Raw genomic sequence first — 24,681 nt, forward strand, 5'->3', positions numbered from 1 at the left:
GTTGTGAGTCGCATTTCCTTGTCCGGCCATGCACATTAACCTGCAAACCAAGTTTTTGGCTGGCAAAGAGCTATCAATAACCCAAAGACTAGTGCGGGCTAAAGACATTGTTCATGGTAAAAGTCCATGTCAGGATGTGAGAAAAATTCCACCCTCGCACATTTATGGACGCTTAAAACCATTTAATGAGCCTTGAATTCAATAAAGTGCTATTTAGTGCACAAATCTAATAGCTCTAAATTCCAAGGCTCATGGTTCTGCCAATTAGCCCATATAATCTTCCCCAACACTGAGGATAAGGTCAGAAGAAAAATTACTGTAATTGTTGTGGAATATTTGAAAGCCAAACAGATCTGATTGGTGTCATAACAGAATAAGAAAACATTGAGGTACAAAAATTTAATACTTTTTAATTTGTGTGGGCTGATTTTGTGGCAGTAAAAATCTTAAGGGCTTTTTTTGCCCTCCAGACACTGAACCTTTGGGCATAATAACTATTCAATTTCAAAATAGCATTGCAGGTTACTTTATTTCAAACAAATCCAGCCCTGGTGAAACCTGCTCTCATTAGCGCCCTCTGAGAAACACACACTCTTAATTCTGCACACATTCCTCACACTCTGTACAAAAACACTGCATTAGATGCCCTCTTACTCTGCCAGCCAGGATGAACATTTTCAAATTTCAAATCAAATTGCCTCAGACTGGAAGTTTGAAGAAAGTGTGTGGACATCTTATGACCAGCAAACTGCTTCCCTTTGATCCTGTGACCAACATGAGAAGGTTCTTAGTAGAGTATTAAGCATAGACATTGACAGTGGGATCACACAAAGCTTATGGGATGGAGTACTCATTCTATTGCTAGATAGTAACTACGTACACAAACATCAATTACGGAATTTATGTACAAATGTATGTATTTCTGATTTACTTTCCCTGCACTACATTTCTTCATTTTTTTCTTCTTTTCTTCCTTCATTCAACTTTCTAAAAATGGACCCCAAAGAAAGTCGACCATATCACCTTGAGAAGTTCAGAATAATATCATTATAATTAAGAGAAACTTTGAAATGTCAGGGAAGAAATCCCAAGAAGTTAAGAGCTGCAATATGTATGAGAAGTTAATGAATAATACTGAAGTCTGGCACAACCTTGAAAACCAGAGAATTTGGGGATAACATGTAAGAATAAGGCCAAATATTCTATACTTTTTGTGGATGAAAAAACAAACTTCTACTGTACTTTTTGCTGCTGATTTAGATTTACATGAATATGTTTTGAATGTTGAACTTTCACTTCTCATTGCCTATTTTCCCACTGATGTGTTGCTTTAGTGTTTCCTTCACCACTGCAGGATCACACTGGGGTTCAGGGCCGCATTTAGCGCAATCACGAATAACAGATCATGCCACTTTTGGAGGAAATGAGTTCTGTCTTCACAACAGCAGGTAAGTGGTGAAATGTAGATGTAAACATGATTACAGCTAAAAATTGTGGATGGGGTGTTCGACCTTTCTGTACAACCACGTTCAGGCATAAATATATGATGGGTGGAGCTTCTATTGATCTGTATATTAACTTATTGGAAATATTAAATTAAGCATCTGGTCACACAGGCTGTTGTCCACTATGATCCTTGTGTAGTCATTCCATTTATTGAATCATCTTGACATGCATGTACAGCATGATACTGTACATGTACAATGTTCATGTTGATGTTGACTAAACCGAGAAAATGAAACTGACAATGCAATTGGATTACTCAATATTTTAACAAATGTATGAAAATGAGTTGCTCAGTTGTGTTTTATCTCCATTAATTTAATCTTTGTTGTATCAGAAGCAGAGTCTGAGAAGTGCTCACTTCGCTCACTATTAAATGACTTCATATAATACAGAGAGAGTACTACAGAGAAAAGTAACCTCTAATTAGAGAGCGAAATGAAAAAGATGAGTATTTTTTTTTTCTCCAGATATTGTGTGTGAAACACAGTGCTTGTGTACTAGCAACAAAACATCACACACAGAAAAGAAAGAGGTAGAGGCAGAAATTGCATAATCATCATCAAAACTCACTAACCTGCACATCACAAGCCTGAAATTACTGGAATGATCCGTCAGTCACAAAGCAAAAAAAGGCCTCAATGCCTCCAAATATCTTTGGAAAGGTTTATAAAGGGAACAATAGTTGTTCAGTCTTAAATAGGGAAGTTGTCACACATGTGACAGTGTCAATGCAACCCCGCCTACTGACTTAAAAACGGATCTATAGTGAGTAATTATTTTTATCACTTATTTATTACTCTAAAACTGAATCGATAACATGGACTCATCAGCACTAGAGAATGCGATTAAAGTAGCTGTCACATCCACAAAGAAAGGACCCTGTTAACAAGCTTCTGCTTACTTTTTTCCTTTAATCTTAAAATGTTTACTTTTATCTGCAGTGTCAAGCCTTGGGTGACAGCGGTTACTGTGACAAAAATTCATTGACAAACTAGCAGCCTGATGGGAATGGTAGGCGTCTGAGTAGAATCGATACTACATGTAACCCTGCAGTACATCACACAGCCTTTCATCTATGCAAGGTGACAGAGCGTTGCCTACACTCAAATTTACACTCCTTGTTCGTGTACTGAGCGCATTAAGAAAGGACAAGTGATGCTTTCCTCCCTGTTAGAAGGACTGTGAGACTGAGAGGGATTGACACAGCTGAAGTGCATGTTTATAGATCAGCGCTGGCTGAGTGGTTCTTTAGAAAAGGTCCTTCACAGCTGGATCGATGAGACTATTATATCATTGTAACCTTCCACTTCATTATGGAAACTTCAGCAAAGCAGTCAGAGCGGCACAGAGCCCAAGACGACACAAAGATACTCTCGCTTACAGTCCTGCGTGTGTGTGTTAATTTGTCCTTGGATGCAATGTGTTTCACAGTCAGCATTGTTAACAGCCTGTCATCCTCACTGACACTGTAGCGAACAAATATTTACCTTGATAAACACAGACAGCTCATTAGACGTGTCACTTCACAAGAGCGCATGAAAAAAAACAAATCAGCACAGCCACTTGTGACAAGGATAAAAGCTTTTTATGGGAGTTGACAACAGGATGCAGGTATTTGGTTGTGTGGGCATGTGTATCACCTGTTACAATCGACGTGCAGCAGTAGGTGAGAGGCGCTGATTGTCAGGGCGATCTTGTGCCACTGGCCATCGGCGAGGCGATACGGGAAGGACTCTGAGCGAGGCTTGCCTTTGAAGCGGTAGTGGTAACGGATCTCCTCTCTTACGCCGCTACTCTCCAACTCGAAATAGCTGCAGGGTCAGAGAGGACAGAAGACAAACGTCAGAGGTCGGTGAAGCAAATCTTCTTCAAGAAGTTCTCTGTTTCAAGGATAGAAAGCATTGAAGTGTTGGAACACAAACAGAACTAGAAGATATTGGTTTTTGAAAATCAATACATAGACCAATATTTTTCGAGCTGACACAGAAATGTGTGTTACTTTACTAGTGTACACCATATTTACTTGTCGTAAATGACCACATCTGCAGTGCAGGCAAATTATATGGATCAGCTGCTGCATACTTTTAAGAATCGACAACACATAACACGCAGCGGAGTGCACTAGTATCTCCTCACTGGCTAGATATCAGATAAACGTGCCACAAACAGATCACAACAAACATTGGTGACATAAGACTTCCAATTATTATCTCTATCTGGGAGATTACATTGTACTGACAGCAAACTGACAGTAAACTCTGAATCCTGAAATGATTGCCACTAAATATCCATTTGTAATTTATGCTCAGCTGGTTCCAAGTCATGCAGGATCGTGTTGAACAGCTTAATACCTGCAAACTAATTGATGTAAGGAAAGAGGGTGTGTGACTAATATATTATGTAATTATGTAACTGCTTTCTGCTGAGGCACTTCTCTGTCTATCTGTCAATATGCAGTGGGACGCCTCACTACTTTGCTTGTGGTTGAGTGTAATAAATAAATAAGCCAGCCATTACATTGAAATTAATTATTAAAATAACCCAATATTAACTTTTCCAGATGACTTTGCTGTGGCTGTGGTCAGGAATGAACCTCCATTATATTTGTAGACAAGACAGATATGCTGTTATCAGTAAATTGTATTTACACACACACACACACACACACACACACACACACAAAGCAATTTCATTACACAGTTGCTGCCACGCAATCATAACGGAAGGACACTCACGCTTTTTCCAGTTCTTCCTTTTTCACTTGTTCTTTCTAGGTCTCTCATTTACCTCCACAGCCATGGTGGTGTTGCATCAGACTGCATTTTACTGAAAGCTGTTTATATATTTGTATGTAGCTGGAAGCTCATTTACATAAATGAGGGGGCCAAAATGTCAATAATGCCAGCAGCTCCTCTCAACATTGGCAGGATTTATTGCAGGGCCGCCAGCTATTTTAACCTTATTATTACACAGCTCTCCAAGACTTACCAGCTAGCCGTAACCTTGCATCGCCATCTTGTTAGCTTGCTACCTTGACAAGAATAAGTTTCGGTTATAAAAGTGAAAAGAGTCAAGACGCCACCTTCCTAAACGACTCTGAAAGTTCACCGTATTGTACAATTAAAAATATTTCAAAGTGAATAGCATTGTGCAACTTTAACCCTAAATGGGCTGCTACTATGTGGCTAGCTAGGTGTGACCTGCAGCCATTGTTTACATAGCCGCCCAGTGGCTAGGCTAGCACATTCATTATTGTAATGATTAATGATGAATTATTTTTATTTTAAGTGTTATTTGTCTCAGCTGCCACTTAGTAACAAAGTCATTTGTTAAACACAAATGAAAATGCCATGTGAAATTATTTATGTATTTTATTACAGTATGTTGCAGAATAAGCAGGATAAGGTATTATCAATTAGTATTTACATTTGGTCAAATGTGTTTTTTCCAAAACGGAGGGATCATTATGCTACAAGGACCGACACAAAAGAAGAAGAAATAATCCTAGAAAGACAGTGGATTGAACCACTTGTACGCTTTAAAATGCTGACAGAATAATGGCTTTCTGTCTTCATACTTCCCAGCTTTCACTGTGTAGTTTGACTGCAGGTGTACAACCTGCGGCTCCTCTCAGCACCCTGTGTGTCTCCAGCCTCATCAGCCGCACCAAATTAAGAGGCAGCCAGCCGCAGACAGCAGTGCATGAGCTGCAGGCAGGCAGTCATGACATTTCAGCTTCCCTCTGGCTGCAAATGACCCTCAACACTCAAACCCCAGGATCCCACAGCACACACACACACAAGCACATACACACACACACACTCACTGAGCTCTGGAAAAGATACATATATGAGAAAACTATATGTGACAAACACTCACACAGCTCGGCAACACATAAGCCAAACCCTTTTACACTGTATATTGTATCTGCAACCACCTACACACACACACACGCGCGCACACGCACACGCGCACACACACACACACACACACACACACACACACACACACACACACAGGGATCAAGACTATTCAATACAAAAGCTCAACAGTTCTCATGCATATTTATGGCACAGGGAAGCAGACTGACTCCACAGAATATCAATTGGTGCTACAGGAGGACATATTTATCCATCTTGCTGTTTGGAAAATGAATTAAACTGAGGAAACTCATCAGAACTCACATAAACAAAAACCTCAAATGCACCATTGCATAAAATATCCTGTACAGTGTTGTCAGTCTTGCCAGTAAGGTATTTCACAAAGGGGTGTCAGGAGAAGTCTAAAGATATTTACTTCCTTGACCCACCTGGCGCAGATCAAATTAATTCCCGATTAACATGACAGTGATGTAAAGACAAAGCTGCAATGCTTATGAGCACAGATGAACAAAATAAGGATATAATAACCTTTAATATAGCAATACAATGTCCTCAGTAGTATTATTAGGTTGTGACATTTTAGAGAACAGTTAGATGGGCATATAAACTAAGTCAGTGAAGGATACTTTATGTTCATTTGGAGATAGTTTTGTAGTTTTCTATATTTATGGGTTTAATATTTTCAAATGTCAAAGGTTGTAGGAGGTCATCTAGCAGAGTGGTAAAAGTTAAAGTACCCTTTCTCAAAATTGGTGCGGGAGCAGCTAGAACCTCATAAATACTCACCATCAATAATAAGGGTTAAGCTGCATTATAGACCAGATGTCAACAAAGAAAGATGCAAGTAGCCAAAGGACAATCACTTTCACGTTAGCCCAATGTGTGAATTTAAATTCTTAAATACGTCAGGCAAAGTTATTTATTGCACTTCATGAGCATTTTCTAGTCATCATCTGTTGGAATAAGCTACTTGTTTAGTACAATTGAAATAATAGACTCAAGATGAGGGTGCCTTCTGTCAATCACTGTGATATAACTCATTTCAACATCCAAACACTGCAAAACACGTGCGTTATACAGTGTGCAGCCCCTTGTTAAAGGCTGGTTCATACATTGTTCTTTTTAACAGTAACCTTTTTTACAATTGTGCTTCTTTCACAATCCATTTTGATAACACTTTGTAAAACATTGTGGCTTATGCAATAAAATACTGAAAATATGATTGTATTTCTTTGTTCATTTAAATCTCATTTACTATGCTTTGAATGAAAAACAGTAAGCTTTGCCTCCACACATCTCTATTTCTTTAATTGGTTCCAACACAATTTACGCATGCTTGCATTAAGGTTTCACACAAGTGGTTGCTTGGCCGTCTGACAGAGCTGCCAACAGGTTGGTAATTACAGTTTAAACGATTAAGACATAGATAGATCTGGATAGAACTCCCATCACTCAATTGGATTTCTGTTTTAATTAAAGGTGTAAGGTGGCAGCAATTTGATAAGGAGATTGTAAATTAAAAAAGTGGGAGTTTTTAATATGGTTTATGATTGAGCTTTTCTATCTCTCTCTCACACACACTTGTACAAATTGGTAAAGGTAAACCAAACCTGCATCATTGGTTTAAACACTGTAAATTAGCGGCCTGTCCACACACTAATGGAAGCTTGTTTGTTCCACCCAACCCAGATTCCTGCGTCTCAGAAAGCTCAAACCTTTCTGCTGAGCTCACGACGACCCATCAGCCCCCCACACAGCAGGCTGCAGTAATATTAAAACAATTATCACACAGTAAATTAACCAGCATCACGGGGAAGTGTTTTTGTAGAACACTCAATTGCATTTACACGCACCAAGCAGCCACCAGCTTGCTTAAGCGCTTGCTTAAGCACTGGCGTGCGTGTGTGAGAGAGAGAAAGAGTGGTAGAGCGAGTATAGCAGCTCTGTATAGCGTGTCATCTGTCTGAAATTAAATCAATACATCACTGTGTGGCTATGTCGGGCACTGACCTGACAGCTCATTTCAATCATACTGCAGGGGAGTGAGAGCTGCTGATGCTCGTCAGCTGGAGAAGAAGCATTTGCATTGAACAAGGAACAAAATGAGAAGGAGAGCTCTCCAGCTTCGCCTCATCCACTGATGGAAGCCTCCTCTGGGCTTGGAGAGGACTAGTACCGCTGAAATACTGCTAACCTGATTTGACTCATGAAATAATCATCTAAGGCATTGACTCCACTTCACTCACATCATTTGTTTTTTCAAGCGTTTAGTGGCAGCTCTTGTTTCATCACATTACCATACATTTTGGAAAGGGAAATTGTCTATTGGCAGACTCTTATTAAAATCACACAGCCGAAACAAATCTGAGAAATGTGTTTTGGTTCTTCTCTGTTTTAAATATACACACACAACATTTACCCCAATTAAAGCCTGGTCCAGTACTAATCTGTATTTTACAAAGCTTCCTTTCAACTATGGGAGGCAGTGGCTCAGTGGGTAGTGCTTCCGCTTGGGAACCGGAGGGGCGCCGGTTCGAGCCTCTGCCGAGGTGCCCCTGAGCAAGGCAACGAACCCTCAAGTGCTCCCCCCTCTGCGAAGGGTGGTAATGTAATGTAAGTCGCTTTGGATAAAAGCGTCTGCCAAATGATCGTAATGTAATGTAATGTAACTAATGGCAGCTGTGTAGATCCAAAGAGTGCAGAGGAAAAACTCATATTTGCATATCAAAATTCAAAGGAACTTTTTAGAGAATCCTCCTTTGCATTTACAAACTGTTTTCATTTGAAATATGTCTTCCATTGGCTGCTTTATATATTGCAATAATAATTTTGCGTGTGATCGTCAAAATGCTTCATGTCGCTGTAAGGTGTCTTCAAATTTGACTGATTTTACCAACGGAATGTTGCTTTTTGTTCTGTTTTTAGTCACAGACTGAAGGACACGCTTAAGCTGAGCTCAGATCAAAGCTCCAATTTTCCATTGCATACAAATGTGTCTGATCTGTGGACAAAATCCCTCATCACTCAGTGGGTTTACATGCACTCCAAAATGCAACTAAGCCGTATTTATGCACGCAATCAACAGGCGTCTGCCGCTCTCTGAGTAAACATCACATGTTGCACCATCGCAGCATAAAGGACATACACGAGGAAGCAGCATAGTCCAATAAAGACAATTACATAACTGAATGAAATTGATTTCCAATTGCATAACCTATGTGTGTTACTCCGAGTAGGCTTGCTTTAATTTGAGCCAATTTCAAACGCATTGAGGTGGCTACATGACCTGTGAAAATTTCATTTTAAAACTACATGCAAACATACTCACAGACAGCATCCCAGTGATTACTTCACTTGTTGTTGCAGATCGACAATAACAAGGAAAGCAATTAAACCATTGAACACCATGAGAGGCGGCAGAAGTGACAAAACCAACAAAACTACTATTCTGAGTCAGGCTTATTCTTCAAATTCCTGCACAAGATAAATAAGTTGAACAGCAAGCAGCTCCTCTTTGTTGGACTATCAGTAATATCAGAGTGACTTCTCATATAAACTTCTTGCCTGCAGTTCCACAAACATCTTCTGATATGAATTTCGATGTCAGACTTGAGTAATCTCCTCCCAGGTGAGCATCTTATAATCCATCCTCCTTGTGGGCACACCACAAGTTCAAGACATAAGATGTTGAGTAACCCAATGCGTTACAAGTATACATTTACAGAAAGTAGCTGCTGTTGATCATTACTGATAAAGCCGGTACACAAGTGATCCACGGCTGATTAAACGGTTGCCAAGCAGAGGCAACATGTCTCTCACTGCAAAATGCATCAGCGTGATCGGGATCAGAGCTAACAAACTCAGCCTCAAAATAAACAAGAAGGGTTGCCTTTGGCCGTTCACTGCACGTTCACTGCAGTGTCTGAACGTTTTTTGTTCTGTTAAATGCACTGATCAAATTTTAAAGTAAAGGGGAGTTCAAAAAGCTGATTTGTTTGGCACCACCCTTGATCCTGCTGTGACCTATTAAATGCAGTTAGGTTTGATTTATTTAAAGCTGTAGGAAGGTAAGCGGTCTCTTTAAAGAAAAATGTCCACAAGTCTCCATACCGCTGTGGGACCTCTGAGTGACACCACCATTTATTCTGAAAGTTTAATACAGAGCAAGTGCTATATACAAATCCCAGAAAACTCTGTGCCACATTTTCTCCTGTGTTAAACAATTTAGGGCATCTTAGAATAAAAAAATGAATATGCAGTTGTTGCACTTGGCCACCGTGAAGACCTTACAGCAGGGTTTTCACTGAGGGCCACATACAGAAAGATATATGAAGGATTGGGCCAATCACTAGAGGCGGTGTATATTGCCTCACCTCTAGTGTATTAAAGTGAGCAAAATCATTCAAATGTAGGTGAATTATGCCTGTGAATTGAATATGCTTAAAGAAAAAACAGCCTCCATCACAGCTTTCCATTAATGCGTTTTTATTCATTGGTTACAGTAGCCTCAGATTGCATCTTAGTCAGGATGATGATCCCCCTTCACACCCCTCTATAAAGGCGGAAAAATAAGGGGGAAAGGGGATGTGAATGTTTCAAACATCACACTCAGTGGGAGCAGTGGTTCTGCACTTTGGACTGAAGGATGGCTGGCAGGTCAGGAGTAAGTTTGGTGGTTGTGGTGCGAAGGACATCACAGAGATGGCTGTCGGTCGTTTCGGTTGTCAATCTACTTTTGTTCAGAGTTAACAGAGAACAGTTTGCTCACATATACGAATATCTCAGCATTATTTTTGCGTGGCGCCTCAACAGAGGAAACTTTCTTCAATTTGTAATTGCAGACTCGCTTCCACTTCTGGATCCATAGGGAAGGGAGTCAGGAACAGCATGATTTCTTCTCAAAAATATTGAATTCTGTCATGAGAGATGTGATCACAGACGCATATTTCCCCATTTTAGCAGAAAGTTTTGCCTTTGGAAAAGCAAATTTGATTTCAGGCAGCGCGGGAAAGTGTGCGACATTGAAGTTGCGTAGTAAAGAGACAGAGCTTCACACAGAATGCTTTCATGCGCGCATAAAGTTGCGGTCCAAGCTGGTCTTTGCCTTGTAGGCTCTTGTTCAATGTGTTAAGATGACCAGAAAGATCAACTAAAAAAGCCAAGTCTGCCAACCATAGAGGGTCACTCAGCTCAAGAAGAGGTCAGTCCTTCTATTTCAAAAAAACGGTCTATTTCCGATCTCTGGGAATAAAACTGCTGCAGCACGGAGCCCCGACTTATCCAGCGCACATCCGAAGGTTAGAGTAGCTCCCCGTATTCAGCATCCACATCAGATAGGAAAGCTTGAAATTCTCTGTGATAGAGCCCTCATGCTCGAAATATGTTGACAGTTTTCACAACAGCGTTCATCACATCGTCAAGCTGGACTGTCTTGGCACAGAGTGCTTCTTGGTGGATGATACAGTGCATATGAACAGCCTCACCTCCACTCTCAGCTCACTCACACTGTGTAGTGTCTCTGGCATATGTGATGGTGGCATTGACTTCTATGAAGTAATATTAATTTTCACACTAGATTTTCTGCACTCACTTGCTATTTTGCGTTTCTTTGGTTCTGCCAGTAGTAAAGATTTTCTTTGATTGCCCTTGTTTTGTGGAGAAGCGGCCTTGTTTAACAGTAGCGCCAACTAGTGGTAAAACTGTAGTACAATTCAGTCAAGGGCAAGTTTCATGTGGGGGCCACATTCCACATTTGGCCCGCGGGCCGGAGTTTAGACACTCCTGCCTTACAGCTTCCTGAATTTCCCTTATTAACTCTTTCTTTAACTGTGTTTATCCGTCTATCGCTCTCACAGCCCCTCCTGTTTCTTCCAGTATGTCTTAGCAGGGGGTTGTGTAACAGGAAACGACTCGTGCTGAGAAACAGACGGACAATTTACACAGTGGCACATGGAGCAGCAATAACGGCACATGCAGTATACGGCTGAGAATACTACACGTGCCGCTCATACATTCAGCCCACATTTAAGATGTGTATTTAGGCAGACTAGCATAAGTTTATGACTGAGGGCGTAGTGCTCAGTGAACGATTGCCTTTAAATGTTGACATATAACCTGCCTATATTATTATAGTGCTGCCCTCCAAAAAGCACAGAAAACTGAATCACAACAACAGAATGAGGCATCGGAGGGTCTTAATGTTTCCATAATCACATGTTAAACTTCATTCATAACAGAAATTCACACACACACATAAATACACTGCAGGAACACAACAGAAGCAAAGTCAAGATGTAGGAATTTTCTTGTCAACATGAAAACATACAGTGAAGAGTTACAATACTACTAATAATACTCGAAGGTGACGTGAAAATGTAAATGTAGCAATTTATGATTTGAGGCTATTGTTTTGTATTGTTGTTTCCGTAGGTAAGGTGTACTTTGTTTGTTTTTTTTACTTTTTTTGTTTTTGTTGAAGCAAACATTTTACATGAATTTGCGCATACAATTACAGTATAGGATATTTTGGAGATAATTTTTTATACAGAAAGGGGGGGGGAAAGGAGAGAGAGGGATAGAGAGAAAGAAGGAAGGTTGTAATTATTATTACTATTGTTGTTGTTAAACTTTATACGTAGACCCTGAAGTAAAATAGGCAATTTGAGGTACAAGTAGATTGAAATTGAAACAGCCGGTCGCTGGAGGTTGTGAGAACATGGCCAGGATGGCATCGGTGATGTTGATGCGATGATCTCACAGGGTAAATACAGTTTTTACAGGATGATGTCAAACAGCAATGTAGGCTACTATCAATCACATCATAGGCTGTGGTAAAGAGAAGGAGAGACGAGAAAAACAAAAAAAAGCAAAGAGAGGACATCACAACCCCTCATCCATACAACGCCGTGCTGGCTCGCCTGGGATGTAAAATAAAATGAAAATATAAAAAGGAACTGTTCGGTGTTCAGGTTTTCAGTCAATGGTCTGGCATAACCTGTAGTTCTGTGAAGTGAGAGAGAAATGGTTGCCATCTATGATAGAACTTATCAGTGTGGTCCCTCATAGTGTATTTGAATTTCTCCAGTTTAAGAAAATACATTGTATCCTTCAGCCATTGTGAAATAGAGGGAGGGGTAAGGGATGTCCAATGCAGGAGCAGGCAGCGTCTAGCAAGCAGAGAGGTGAACATGACCATTTCCTTTTGTGAGGTGTTAAATTGGCGTGAGTCATATGGGGTGCCGAAGATGGCAATATGAGGGAGGGGTGGGGTGCCGAAGATGGCAATATGAGGGGAGGGTTGAACTTGCATTACCAATATGGTAGACAATGTGTTGAAGTAACTAGACCAGTAGTTGTGGAGCCTGGGGCAGAGAAAAAACATGTGGCTTAGGTTACAGTGAGGCTTCGAACATCTATTACATTTGGTAAGGCTTACTTTGAGATGACTGCATGGGTAGATAAAGACAGGGAACTGGAAAAGGAAACATGGGCAAAATATTGCTACTACTGCGTATCTATAATGTGTAAATAAGTAGAGCACAGAGATCCAGGTTTTGGGAGTTGGAGTCTCATACATGACAGCTGTTGAGATGACAAGTGGCTGCCGTCAAATGATGCCCCAGCATCATGTCTTCAAGAAAAGTTTTGGGAATGAATGGTTGGCGGAGAGTCTGAGGTTGGCTGTATGTCATCCTGTCCTTATTCTTCACCCTCGGTGTCATGCAGCTTTTTTATGGAGGGCAGCTGACAGCCAATAATCTGCTCAGCAGGGAGGTCAACACACTGGAGCTTGTCCGGGTGGAAAAAAAAAAAGCAGAACGCGACGGACGAGGCACTGATGGCTTCAGCTACTGACCTGGAAAATGTGACCGGGATCGGTTGAGACATTCAGCTATCAGAGGACGGCGTATCCGTGATCGGACTGTTTCGATTTTGCTGGAAGAGGTGTTCTCAGGTGACACAACTCTTTCACCACTCACAACTCAACTGAGGTCCTATACAGATGGACGATCTTCACAGTTCTGAATGTGGTTGCTGACAACAAGGCATGATGGGAAGGTGACCATCTAAACTCCCGAGTATACAAGGCAGTCATAGAGGTCCATTTTAGACATTAAGCAGGTCATTCTTCTCATCTACAAGTCAATGTATATACTTTCCATGCTAGTTGGATAATTTTAAGTAATAATGTCAAGCCCTAGATGCCAGATACTGTTTCTAGTGCCCTTTTCCATCAAGCATATTTCTGTCACGCTTCTTCTCTGGTCTTTGTGTCAACTGAGGAGTACCCTGCAATATTACCCACAAAAGTAATTTGTTTCCCTGAAACTTGAATGATTTCATGACCTTAGAGCCAAAGCTAAAGTGGTCGTTTATGACATTTAGACACACAGAGTGGAATTAGCCTTTCAATATTAAATCCCTTGACATCTGAGTTGACACAAGGCCTTGCTGGTAATAATGGTTTCAATTTGACAGGTAAGTCTAGATTTCTTTGGGGAAAATTAACAGTAGGTCTTGCATTATAAAAGAAGCAGGGAAGGGAGTCAATGCGGGATGGAGCCTTAGAACTACTGACAAAAACATAGACTTGATACAAAGTTCTAAGAGCCGTCTTTGAGACATACAGTATTAACATATATTGGGTCATTTACATTATCAAATCTATTATTACTGATAGATTGAACTAATGATAGAATGTATGTACCATATCACATACCAATTTTCTGCAAAAATAATTATCTTTTAACCAAAATTGTTAATTATTAATTCCTCTGCAAACACAATAGTACAATTTGCGAAATTCTGCACTATTGTGGTTTTGGGTTTGGATGTACCACCAGTCCCACTAACGGATTAAATTACAACAGCAAAATTCGGCATTTTGGTCGGCACAAGTTAGTTCAGATACAGGCCGAGTCAGGACAGAAACCAGCTCTGGTCAGCAGATCTATGTCATATTTACTAAGAGCAAACGCTGAAGAAGCTTAAATCTAGAGGGACAATATGGGGGGGAAATTGGTGTCCTCAAGGCGAGGCGATGAGGGCTCAACTCGTTTGGCCTACAGCAGAAGCTTTTACATCTCTTTCTTACTTTCACACACAAATCCTATCTTACGGCATATAGGGGTTTAAAAAAAGTTTCAAGTAAACGGACAGAGACAGAGAGCGGCAGTTCACTCTGACAGCCAGGGGACATCGTTTGAGTAAAATAAATCTCTTGGCTCATCTGCAGAGTTCTGGTAAACAAACAAACAAACTCCTATTACCTTCTGACACACAAACACAGAAAAAGGAGCAAAAAAACTGCAGCTTTGTGGTGCAAATATTTACCTACGTTTCTCCCTTAACAATGAGGTTTAATGACACCAACAAAGCTGCAACAGGAAGTTCACTCTTGCTGAGAGGAAATCAAAAGTTCCATCCCCTCTTCTCCATCTTAGCAAGCAAATAAAGGCTGGACACAGAACTCAAAATGCTTCCTTGGAGGAAAGACTCTAAGCCGGGCTACAAAGGGGCCAAGAGAACAGACCAGCTGGAGAAGCTGGTAGAGCATCGTCAGCGAGGAGAAGCGATGGGAGAGGGAAGCTTTGAGTAAGTGCATCACTTGCTGACAATGGGTGTTACTGGGACCCAGAAAAGTGCTGGTGAGGCGGAAAAGGGGCTCTTTCTTGTTGTTTTTTTCAGCCTTGTGGAGCTGCATTAAAAATCTCTACCCCAGTCCCCCAGTGCTGGACATAAAAACTCTGTGGCAGGGACCAGAGAAACCTGAAATCATAGACTTTCTCACTTTGAAGAGGAGGATGGGAGGAAGAGAGGAGGAGGATATTATCATACTATACTGTCATCAGAGGCATGAGGGAGGAGAGGAAAGAAGTTTCTTTTTTTTTACATTGACAAGGATCGACTAATGGGTTCTGATCCAAACATGGAGCTAGTTCAGAAGTGTCTGTGTGTGTGTGTGTGTGTGTGTGTGTGTGTGTGTGTGTGTGTGTGTGTGTGTGTCTGTGCACCTCTGGAACCGTTAAGTTGGAATCACTGCGATCAAATGAAAAAGAAAAAAGTAAAGGAATCAAAATGCATGAAATAATGAAAAAGAATGAAGATACATTGTGTCAGTTCAAGGGAAAGGGAAGAAGTAAATTAATTAAGGACAGAGTGAAAACAGATACAAAATATAGGAAAAGAAAGGATAACAGGCCAAAATGACAGAAAGAAAGAAAGAAAATTGGATAAAGAACCCAAAAAAGAAGGAAAGAAATAAAATGGAAGGGGAATGATAGATGATAAATAAATGATAGAAACTGTAATAGTTTTTGAATGTCAAATTGTAAACTACTTGAGCAGTTGAGTAAAATGTACATTCTTTGCTTGTGAAATGAAACAGAGAAAAACATTTCCCAAAGTGGCAACACTTACTAAAAGTATCCAACCATTCCATCACCTCAAAATGTACTTGGTTACTTCCAAACTCTGGGTTTGAGATTGGATGTGGAAATTGGAACAGATGACTATGTATGACTGTGGTGGTGCTTTGTCGTTGTGTGTTTGCTGTGTGTGTTTGCGTGAGTGTTCAAATGTCTTTGTGTAAATGTGTTTGTCTTGAAAGCTGTAATAGAGCCTACAGAGAGGATTCTTCAAAAATCAACTGAGACAACAGCGCCTCATGCCAGTCAAGCCTTCACTGTGATTACGCTCACAGTGTGGACGTCTGACTCACACAAACAACGATATTAGTCTATAGCCCTGGCCAGGTTTATGTCCCAATACCTCCTACTGTAGAAGAGACTGACAGAATAATACACAAGGGAAATATTGCATCTATAAAAAAATAACACATCAAAGATTCCAAGCCATGATGGAGAAGCAACATAAATGCTGCAGTATGTGAGTAAAAATACACAATGAGATGTCCTGATTTATGAGAACCACGGTTTTTGCTTTACTGTCTGGCTTTCCTATAGGCATCAACCTCTCACAATGTAAAACGTATACATCTTATTATACTATATACAATTCTGCCATCATAACGCAAACCAGAATATGATACTTAATTCGGTCAAATCACATGCAAACACATGTCATCTGAAATTTGTCTTGCCCCCCTCTTACATATCACAACACACACACATGCATTACAGAGGGGTCAGTCATACTTGTGGCATTGTTTCATATTCTTGTCACTATATTCATATCCATGTCACTTGTATCCAATTGTATCTACTAAACCTACCAAAGACCAAAACGTTATTACAGGGTAGTATCAAAATTAAACCGATCATCGTGACAAACATTTCTTTTCATCGCGTTACTGACTTACTTAATGATGAATATCCCCAGGCTTAGATCTAAATTGGTCAGTTTAAAGATACAGTCAGGCAATTGGTGGCTGAGTGGAACTTGAACTCAACATCATCAGCGTAGTCCAAGCACTCCTCTGAGCTAAATGTGCAGCATGGTGCATGTGAGAGTGCCTGGAGGAGCAGATTAAAGTCATTTTAGTCCATTTAGCTTCACTACTGTATAGACGGCCTGCTGTGCTACAATTATATCTGCAGGTTATGAGAAAAAGAGACAGAGATGGGTGCTGTAACTGCCAGGGTCACCTTAAGACCACAGCAGAGACTGAATGTGTGTCAGCAGTCACACACGTTTCTCTGAAACAATTGAACACATACTATGGCCTTTTTTATCCCTCATTTACACTCAATTATACAAAATACAGGTAAAAGGTATTTGAAACTCCTTTATTTCTGCAAATCTACCACATCATCAGAGGTGCGTTTGTGTTTTTTCTTCATGTTTCTTTGCACTTAGAAATGTTGGCCTACTTCCAAAATGTTTATTCTGAGGCTTTACTTTGTTTAAAATAGGGTTCTTGTAGTCATACTTAACCTGTTGAAATATTCATTCAGCAGCTTGAATGTAACTAATTAGTAGTATCTTTGGCTGTGTAGCTATATTCAGTATTTCACATGTCGTGGCTATGTTAGCAACTCTAATTTGCACTGCATTATTTTCCGTTGTCTTTATTCTCAGCATGCCCTCACACATACATACAAAGCTACACTCACACCCAGGTATACACTCTCACACTCCAGCTGTGCTTGCATGTTATACAGAACTGAAGGCTGTTGCCTTCAGAGAGAGAGAGGAGAAGGAAAATCAATGCTGGCTGCACCTTAAAAACAATTCACTGGTACAGTTCCTCTGGGGGCTGAGGTCAACTGGCGGCTGCCACTCCCAAATGGCCCCACAGCCATCAAATCTACCACTGAATTCATTTTTATAAATTCCCTCGAAGCCCACAGCTGAAATGACTGGGAAATATTACTGAGAAAACAGCTCCAGTTTAACACTATAACCCTGCCCAGGTTACTGCAGTCACAGCCAGAGAAGCTTCTGTCCATCGATCAGTAACAAGCGTAAATGAGTATTTGTAGTATTAATGAAAGAAAGAAGAAAAGAAAAATTTACTAAAGATCTTAGATTATCTTGAAAAAGTCATTAAGCTGAAACAATTCCTCAATTGGAAAAGGTTTCATAATGCTGCATTTTTACCTGACAAACATATTTAGATCATGTTGCATACAATAAACAAAAAATAAGAAAAGAGTCATATGGAAAGCAAACCCTGAGATTTTGTAAAACAACAGCACAGAGAGGAATACAGAAAGGTAAAAAGAGGAGAAGGAGAATGTAAGGAAGTAATAGAAGAGGGAAATAGAGATGTACCAAAGGAAGCAAGAGGAAAAAAGGAAAGTGTGATATTTTATGATCTACATCAGGCACAAAAAATATGAACCTACAAAGTAGCCTCGCTGGTAACCCTGTGCAGCTGTCTGATAAATGTACTGGAGGGAAAATTACAACATGTCCGTCTGAAATGTAGAGGGGGGAAAATGTGCTGTCAATCTTGCTGAAATAATACTGCAAATCATATTATTGCGCCCAAGCATGCAGAAATCTGCAAACTCCTGAGCCAATAGGGTAAGAAGTCATCTCCGGGTTTAATTTAAAAGAAAACCCTCCATAATCCATTGCCCGGAAATGTATGTGTGTATAGCAGCCACGGGCACAAACTAAACAAACTAAACAAGGATTACAGATGTCTTACCTGTGTTCTGACTCATGGATGGAGAATATGACTCCTGACGTGGAGGACTTCTGCTGGATGGAGGCCAGGAAGGTAAACTCACTTTTACTCCTGAACAGCTGGATCACCTTCTCCGTGATGTGTGCCGGGGCGTGGATCGCTCTGCCCACATCTGAAATGAAACGGAAAGTGATTAAGAGCTTGTGGCTACACATCCTGTCAACCGCCTCAACAGAAGCATTGAGTACTTGTCATTAAGATGGAAATTTGTGGAATCTGGGATTTTGGGTGTAATGCATCAAAACATCATTGAACAAAAAAACATCTTGTCGTTTCGTTGTGTGCCTCATTAAAACCGCAATCAGAGAAACCCTGTGTGTTACGATGACAGCATACCATCATCACCAAAACCCTCAACAAGCTACATATGCTACATGTTTACCTCTCTACAGCAGTAAACAACCTACATCAGATACATCAGGTGTAGGCGTGAGTTTGTCAAGGACTTGGTGCTGCCCGCTGTGCGAGTCTGGCAACCTGCTTCAAGTCTGACAACCTGCTCGAGTCCGACAACCTGCTTGATAACATGAAGCTCCATCCGTCTGAAGCAACACAAACAGACGGCAGCGTTGAGCATGAAACAGAGAAGGACAGCAGCCTTCATCATACTCTGCACAGATCCTCCAGAAGGATAAATGGAGAGAAACGTTCAGTGAGGAAAACAAAACTACAGTGATCTAAACATTGCCATAGGTGGGAAATGTACAGAAATGACAACATCTCAATTATGTTCGTAAATTAAATCAGACTGAGAAGTAATATGATCTAGTGCTGATTTAGAAAAAAAACAACCTTTAAATAATAAAACTACATAAATGATTAGAAATAATATAATATAATATTACCTGAAACATTGATGACTTCTCTGTTGTGAAGCACTTTATTCTATTTTGTAATTGTCATTGAATATTTAATGAGAGTTTGTTATGACAAAATTGGATCAGAACAGAAAAAATGGAATCTGAGAAACATTTCAATGGATTTCATGGGTCCCTAAAGACCAAACTAATGCATGTTAATCCATGCACACACAGCAAACTGTACTGGAATGTGGCTTGGCTGAGATTCCATAGCATGTCTGAATCCTTTCAAAACAACTGTGGAAGCTATTTGGGAGGTTTGTTAGGTTTTCTTAGGTCGTTTTCAAACCTGTTGCCTGTTCTCTCTCAGCTCCAAATGTTGATGCATTTACTCTTGGTTCAGTTTGAATTGACGCAAAAATGTGAGTGTGTTTGCTCTGCCCCGGACAGAAATGTCTGGGGGCAAGAATTGGCACACAATGCTGTTGCTGCCATCATCATTTTGGGCCATAAACAAAGAAAACAGCAGCAGAACTAAATATTGCTTCAGATTGTGCAAGGAAGTGAGGCATTGACTGTCTTCAGGTAAATGAGCAGCAGAAGTGAGCGCACGTTGAGCTCATACAACAGCATGCTGACCTTTGATATGTTTGTGTGAGGATGTGTTACATATATTGGACATCATTGATTTTCTACAGGATAATCAAAGGTACAGAATACCATGAAAAATATTCGAAATATAGTAACTGAAGCATTTGCCTGTGTGTGTGTGTGTTTGTGTGTGTGTGTGTGTGTGTGTGTGTGTGTGTGTGTGTGTGTTTGTGTGTGTGTGTGTGTGTGTGTTCGTGTGTGCGTGTGTGCGCGGGAGTGTTGGCCTCCAGACCAGGGGCCAGTCATGAATGAGAGGCTCCCCCGACTCTGTGCCCCCGGCTGTGGATGACAGAAACTCCAGCGTCTGTCTGTGCAGAGCTTTAAAATCTCCCCAGGGTGACACCGCCACCCCACTGTCACAGCTCACAAACACTTTCCCAACACAGACTCCGCCATTACACCACCTCTTCACACCTAAACACACACACACTGCACCCTTGTTGCCTTGAGTAGTTGCAGTTAACCTTTCTGTTTTTTTATAGCTTTCTTTGTTTTTACGGGAGACAATCCTCTTTTAGATTTCACAAACTGTAATTGAAATCCACCAGAAATGAAAACGCAGCATTGGAAGCTGCTTCCACTGCCAGATGGTGTTATTCACATTTTCTAATAGAATATTGGAATAGTTATTTGCAGTGGAATATTTAATAGTTTTAGACATTTTGGGCAACATTCTGAGTACTCCTCTGCAGCTTAGAGACCAATTCAGATGGATGACTGCACTTGCTGCACTTGAAATGGAAAGTTTTTGCTGTGTTTTAACATGAGTTTTCAGGCATATGTGTTAAACGTGGCTACATTCAAACACATCTGGGATTAGATCTGCAAATTCAACTGAAATGCAAACTTCTTTTCATACCGTGGTGAATCTGCCCACTCAAAACACAGACAATGAGGCTAATTCCTAGATTACATGAATACAGGTACAGAACAAAGTGACTTGCAGCGAGTCATGTAATCATTTCAATGTGTGTAAATAGTGCCTCCTTTACATGTGTAGGGACATAGAACCTGAGTGTGTAAATGGACCTCAGGTCATTTGTTGGTTTTAGTCCGATTCGGATAGCATACTGTATGTTCTTCAAAGGGATATGTGGAAAACTACTTTTGGTGATAGTTTTGGATGGGAATTGAAATCTAGGACGGCAAGTGACTTTTCACCGAATGATTGCCCCACACAACTATTCCAAAAAGGGAAAAGATGTTTGGGTGCCTCACAGCTGACCTCAAACTCTAGCCTACACAGAAGAAAGCCAGAGGCCAAAAACATTCAAGAATCAGATCGCTTCTCTTCTCTCTCACCTCATTGAATTGGACAATGTTGTTTTGGAAGTTGTTTTTATCATCAGATGGTGGTTCGGCCTTGAATTTTGTTGTGGAAAGAAAAACAGCTACTCTTCTGGACTCGGCCCAGTACATAGTTGAATACGTCTGCTGGTGTGTGTGCAGCTGCAGTATGTCGTTCCCTCTCCAACACACCTGTCACACACTCATATACACACAGTGATTCCTCAGACCCACAGGTGCTGCCTCAGCCGTAACGAGAGCCTCTGCTGGGGCTGTTTGGCTGCTCTCCCATCTTTCCGACCCATCAAGCTTCTCTTTGTCTCATATGTTTGTTTTATGGCTCTGTCATTGTCCACGTTATTGTCATTTTATTGTTTTGTCACTGCACCTTCTGCTATTACAGTGCAGGTTTTATCCTCGGACTTTATTATGGTTCTAACATTGATAGCTATGGGTCAGATCAGCTAAGGAGATTAAACTGACTTGTTATGGCCTTTCAATATCCTGTTTTGTGTTGGATCACAATGAGCGCAATAATCAGAATTTACATGGGCTGATTAATCAGTTCAAGTCTATCTTCTTCCAACACTTCAGCTAATGAAATCTTGGCAACCTGGACAAACAAGTTCCTGCAACGTTTTATGTGTGTTTTGGTGAATATGTAAAATCCTAAGGAGGGCAAATCAGATGAGTGGGCTGGGCTGTAGTTCAAAACCATAATCAAGGCGAGCAGCAAAAGCCCATCTATTCACATCATTTTGTCATCAAGTGGTTTTGAGTTATTTATGCACAACTTTGTTAACCTGCAGACCTTTGTTTCATGTAATATACGCCACACAGGATGTTAACTCAAAACTAAGGATGACAGAAGCCCAGACACAGTGTATTGATGTTGATTTTGTTGTTGTGCTGATTTTGTTGTCCTAGATATTGTTATTTATAATATTCAAATGTATGACTTCAATCATCCCTGTATCATAGAGTTCTCAGTGTTATGAAGGCAGCACACCAGAGCAGCACAATCTGACATTCTGCTCTGTACAGCATGTCAGGCTTGTAGACACAAACAGAGCCATTTGCAGTGACAGGAGAGAGGAGACAGGATGAGGAAGATGGACAGGACGGAGCTGAGTGTAGCAGGCAGCAGCAGGCTGTGGTCTCCCTCTCTCTATTTTACAGCTCATCACTTTAATCAGGAGCATGGTGGGTCCTCTCGCCTCTGCTAAGCCTTACAGATGGCCTCCTTAACTGGCAGTGAGGAAGAGAGGCGATGAAGACTTTACTCACCAAAGACACAGCCAGTGCTGTCCCTGCGGACTTCTGTCTGGCCCGATAGGAAAACCTCATGTCAGTGTCACAGCCAGATAAGCACATTAGTCCACCATGCTCAAGTTTTTGCCAAGGGCAGAAAGTAGAACAGGGCAGAGTTTTCCTCATCCTGCAGGCCACTGACAGGAACATTTATGTGCATCGCCACCTACAGGCGGTTTATGGAAACGTAATGACATCAGTAATGGGCCACTATTGTGAAAATGCAGACATGATTATGAGAAAAATGGCATGGTAATTTTTTTAAGAAATATTCTTAACACATTACAACAATGTTTCTTGCAATATTCAACTTGAATAATGGATTTTCCTCTTTATAGTATCCATCTATTTGTTTTACGTTATCTGTCTTTAGAGCACACGAGTGGCATCACCATCACAAAGCCTGGGATTGCTGCCCAGTAGCAGCACGTCAGGCTTGCGTCCTGCACATGTAATTGGCCGTGACTGCGGGTGGGATGACAGCGGAGTGATCTATTCCCCTTCGCTGCACTACCGGCCGTTTCAGAGAAGGCAGGGGCTATAGCGTGACCTTCCCACATGACTTTGAACTCCAGAAGGTTCAAGTAAAGGCAAAGTCAGTTTTGATAAACATTTGATGTGTCTACATGTGTGTGTCAAGCAATATGTAGTATAGCAGTAGATAATATCCTGCAGTATATGATCAGTTATGGGTGAGACATAGTTGTCAACAGCACATATATTAATAATCAGCGCATCATTAAATGTTCAAGGCATAAACTAAGCCCAATTTGTACACTTAGGCACACATATCACCACACAAAATGTCTGTTTCTTCAAAGTGTCCTCTTTGTACAGCCCCTCATTCTGTCTCTGTTGCACAGTTTTCAGTCCCCACAGTAACACAAGCACAAACCCTGGCAGCTTCTCACAGACTGCTGGGCTCCAACTACGGCGTTAAGCAACATTAAAGAGGAAACAACGGACTCACATCACAAGTCTGCTTCTGTCAGTTGTGGCCAATTACCTAAACCCACAAACAGCAGAATAACAACAAGCTAGTGAGCGACACACAAGTTAGAACCTCCTTTTCACTGTTAACAAAGACAAATTGACTCACCATCGGAGCCATGCAGCTCTGTGAGTCTTTAGTTAGAAACAATCCATACATCTATTCACCCATCTGGTAAGAACATTTTTCAAAAGGCACATGTTTTTGACAGTTGAATCTCTACTTCATTTGGGGTCGATTAAGGAGAGGTTTTAAATGATTTGAAGCCCTACCTTTAATATAAAGCATAGTCTACTTTATCTTAAATGCAGGTTTGATCTAATGGCTCCAGTCAATGTTCTAATACCTGAAGTTGACGCCTTTCGAAATGCAACCATTAGGACTGCTGCTCTTCCAGACACACACCGATTTGTGCCGAAGTAACATGGCAATCTGCTCAGGTTTTCCTCTAAATAATTTTTACTTGTATGTATAATTTATTGGATTGTTAGGACTAGGCATGTCTGTGGAAAACACTGCTGCTAGATATAATTTATGTCACCGCATAAAGAGGAAGATGAACTTTAAACAGGGAGCAAAATGTTTCTTCTCTTGTCTGCGATAAAAAGTCTCACGAGTATAGCGGTTGATGAATTAGTGAGGCATAAATGTAAGAGTGCTTAACAGCTCAGCAACTCTGTTGTGGCATCCATGTTTGTTTGCTTTGCTTTCACTTCCCCTACACCTGGTAATGACCCAACTGCTTCCGCACTAAACGTTCTCCATGTTTAACTGTGTCGCTGGGTCAGGGTGAGCACAGTTGGCCAATCAGAACAGAGCCAATGCATTTAAGGGACAATACCTAAAAAACAGACGTTTTCACTCACGTTATAAACGTTTTACTCTTCCAACACAACAATGAATAAAATGAATGAATAAATGAATGAATGAATGAATAAATCAAAGAGCTACAAAGACCAAAGTAGAAGGAAGCTTATTACTAATATACCATCAATAAATTCATTACTTAAAAAAAATATAATTGTTGTTTTACAATAGTTTTTTGTGTTGGAGTTGATACTTTTGTTCTGCTACAGTAGCTCATTATGCCTGAATATT

The 24,681-nt window shown here is 40.6% G+C and overlaps 1 protein-coding gene across 1 annotated transcript in view; it reads right to left on the reverse strand.

The window, feature by feature from the left end:
* The window catches only part of LOC142996066 (protein kinase C-binding protein NELL1-like), a 188,051-nt gene that overhangs the window by 138,863 nt on the left and 24,507 nt on the right, over nucleotides 1-24,681 (reverse strand). Inside the window, exons 3-4 of the mRNA XM_076146953.1 lie at nucleotides 18,505-18,655; nucleotides 3,147-3,317 (exon numbers count right to left, since the gene is read on the reverse strand). Coding sequence (XP_076003068.1) covers nucleotides 3,147-3,317; nucleotides 18,505-18,655 — 322 coding nt within the window. The remainder of the gene's footprint in view (nucleotides 1-3,146; nucleotides 3,318-18,504; nucleotides 18,656-24,681) is intronic.

Source organism: Genypterus blacodes, unplaced genomic scaffold, assembly GCF_046128005.1.
Source record: "Genypterus blacodes isolate CSIRO-AG114 ecotype Tasmania unplaced genomic scaffold, CSIRO-AGI_Gbla_v1 ptg000036l_1, whole genome shotgun sequence".
Lineage (NCBI taxonomy): Eukaryota > Metazoa > Chordata > Actinopteri > Ophidiiformes > Ophidiidae > Genypterus > Genypterus blacodes.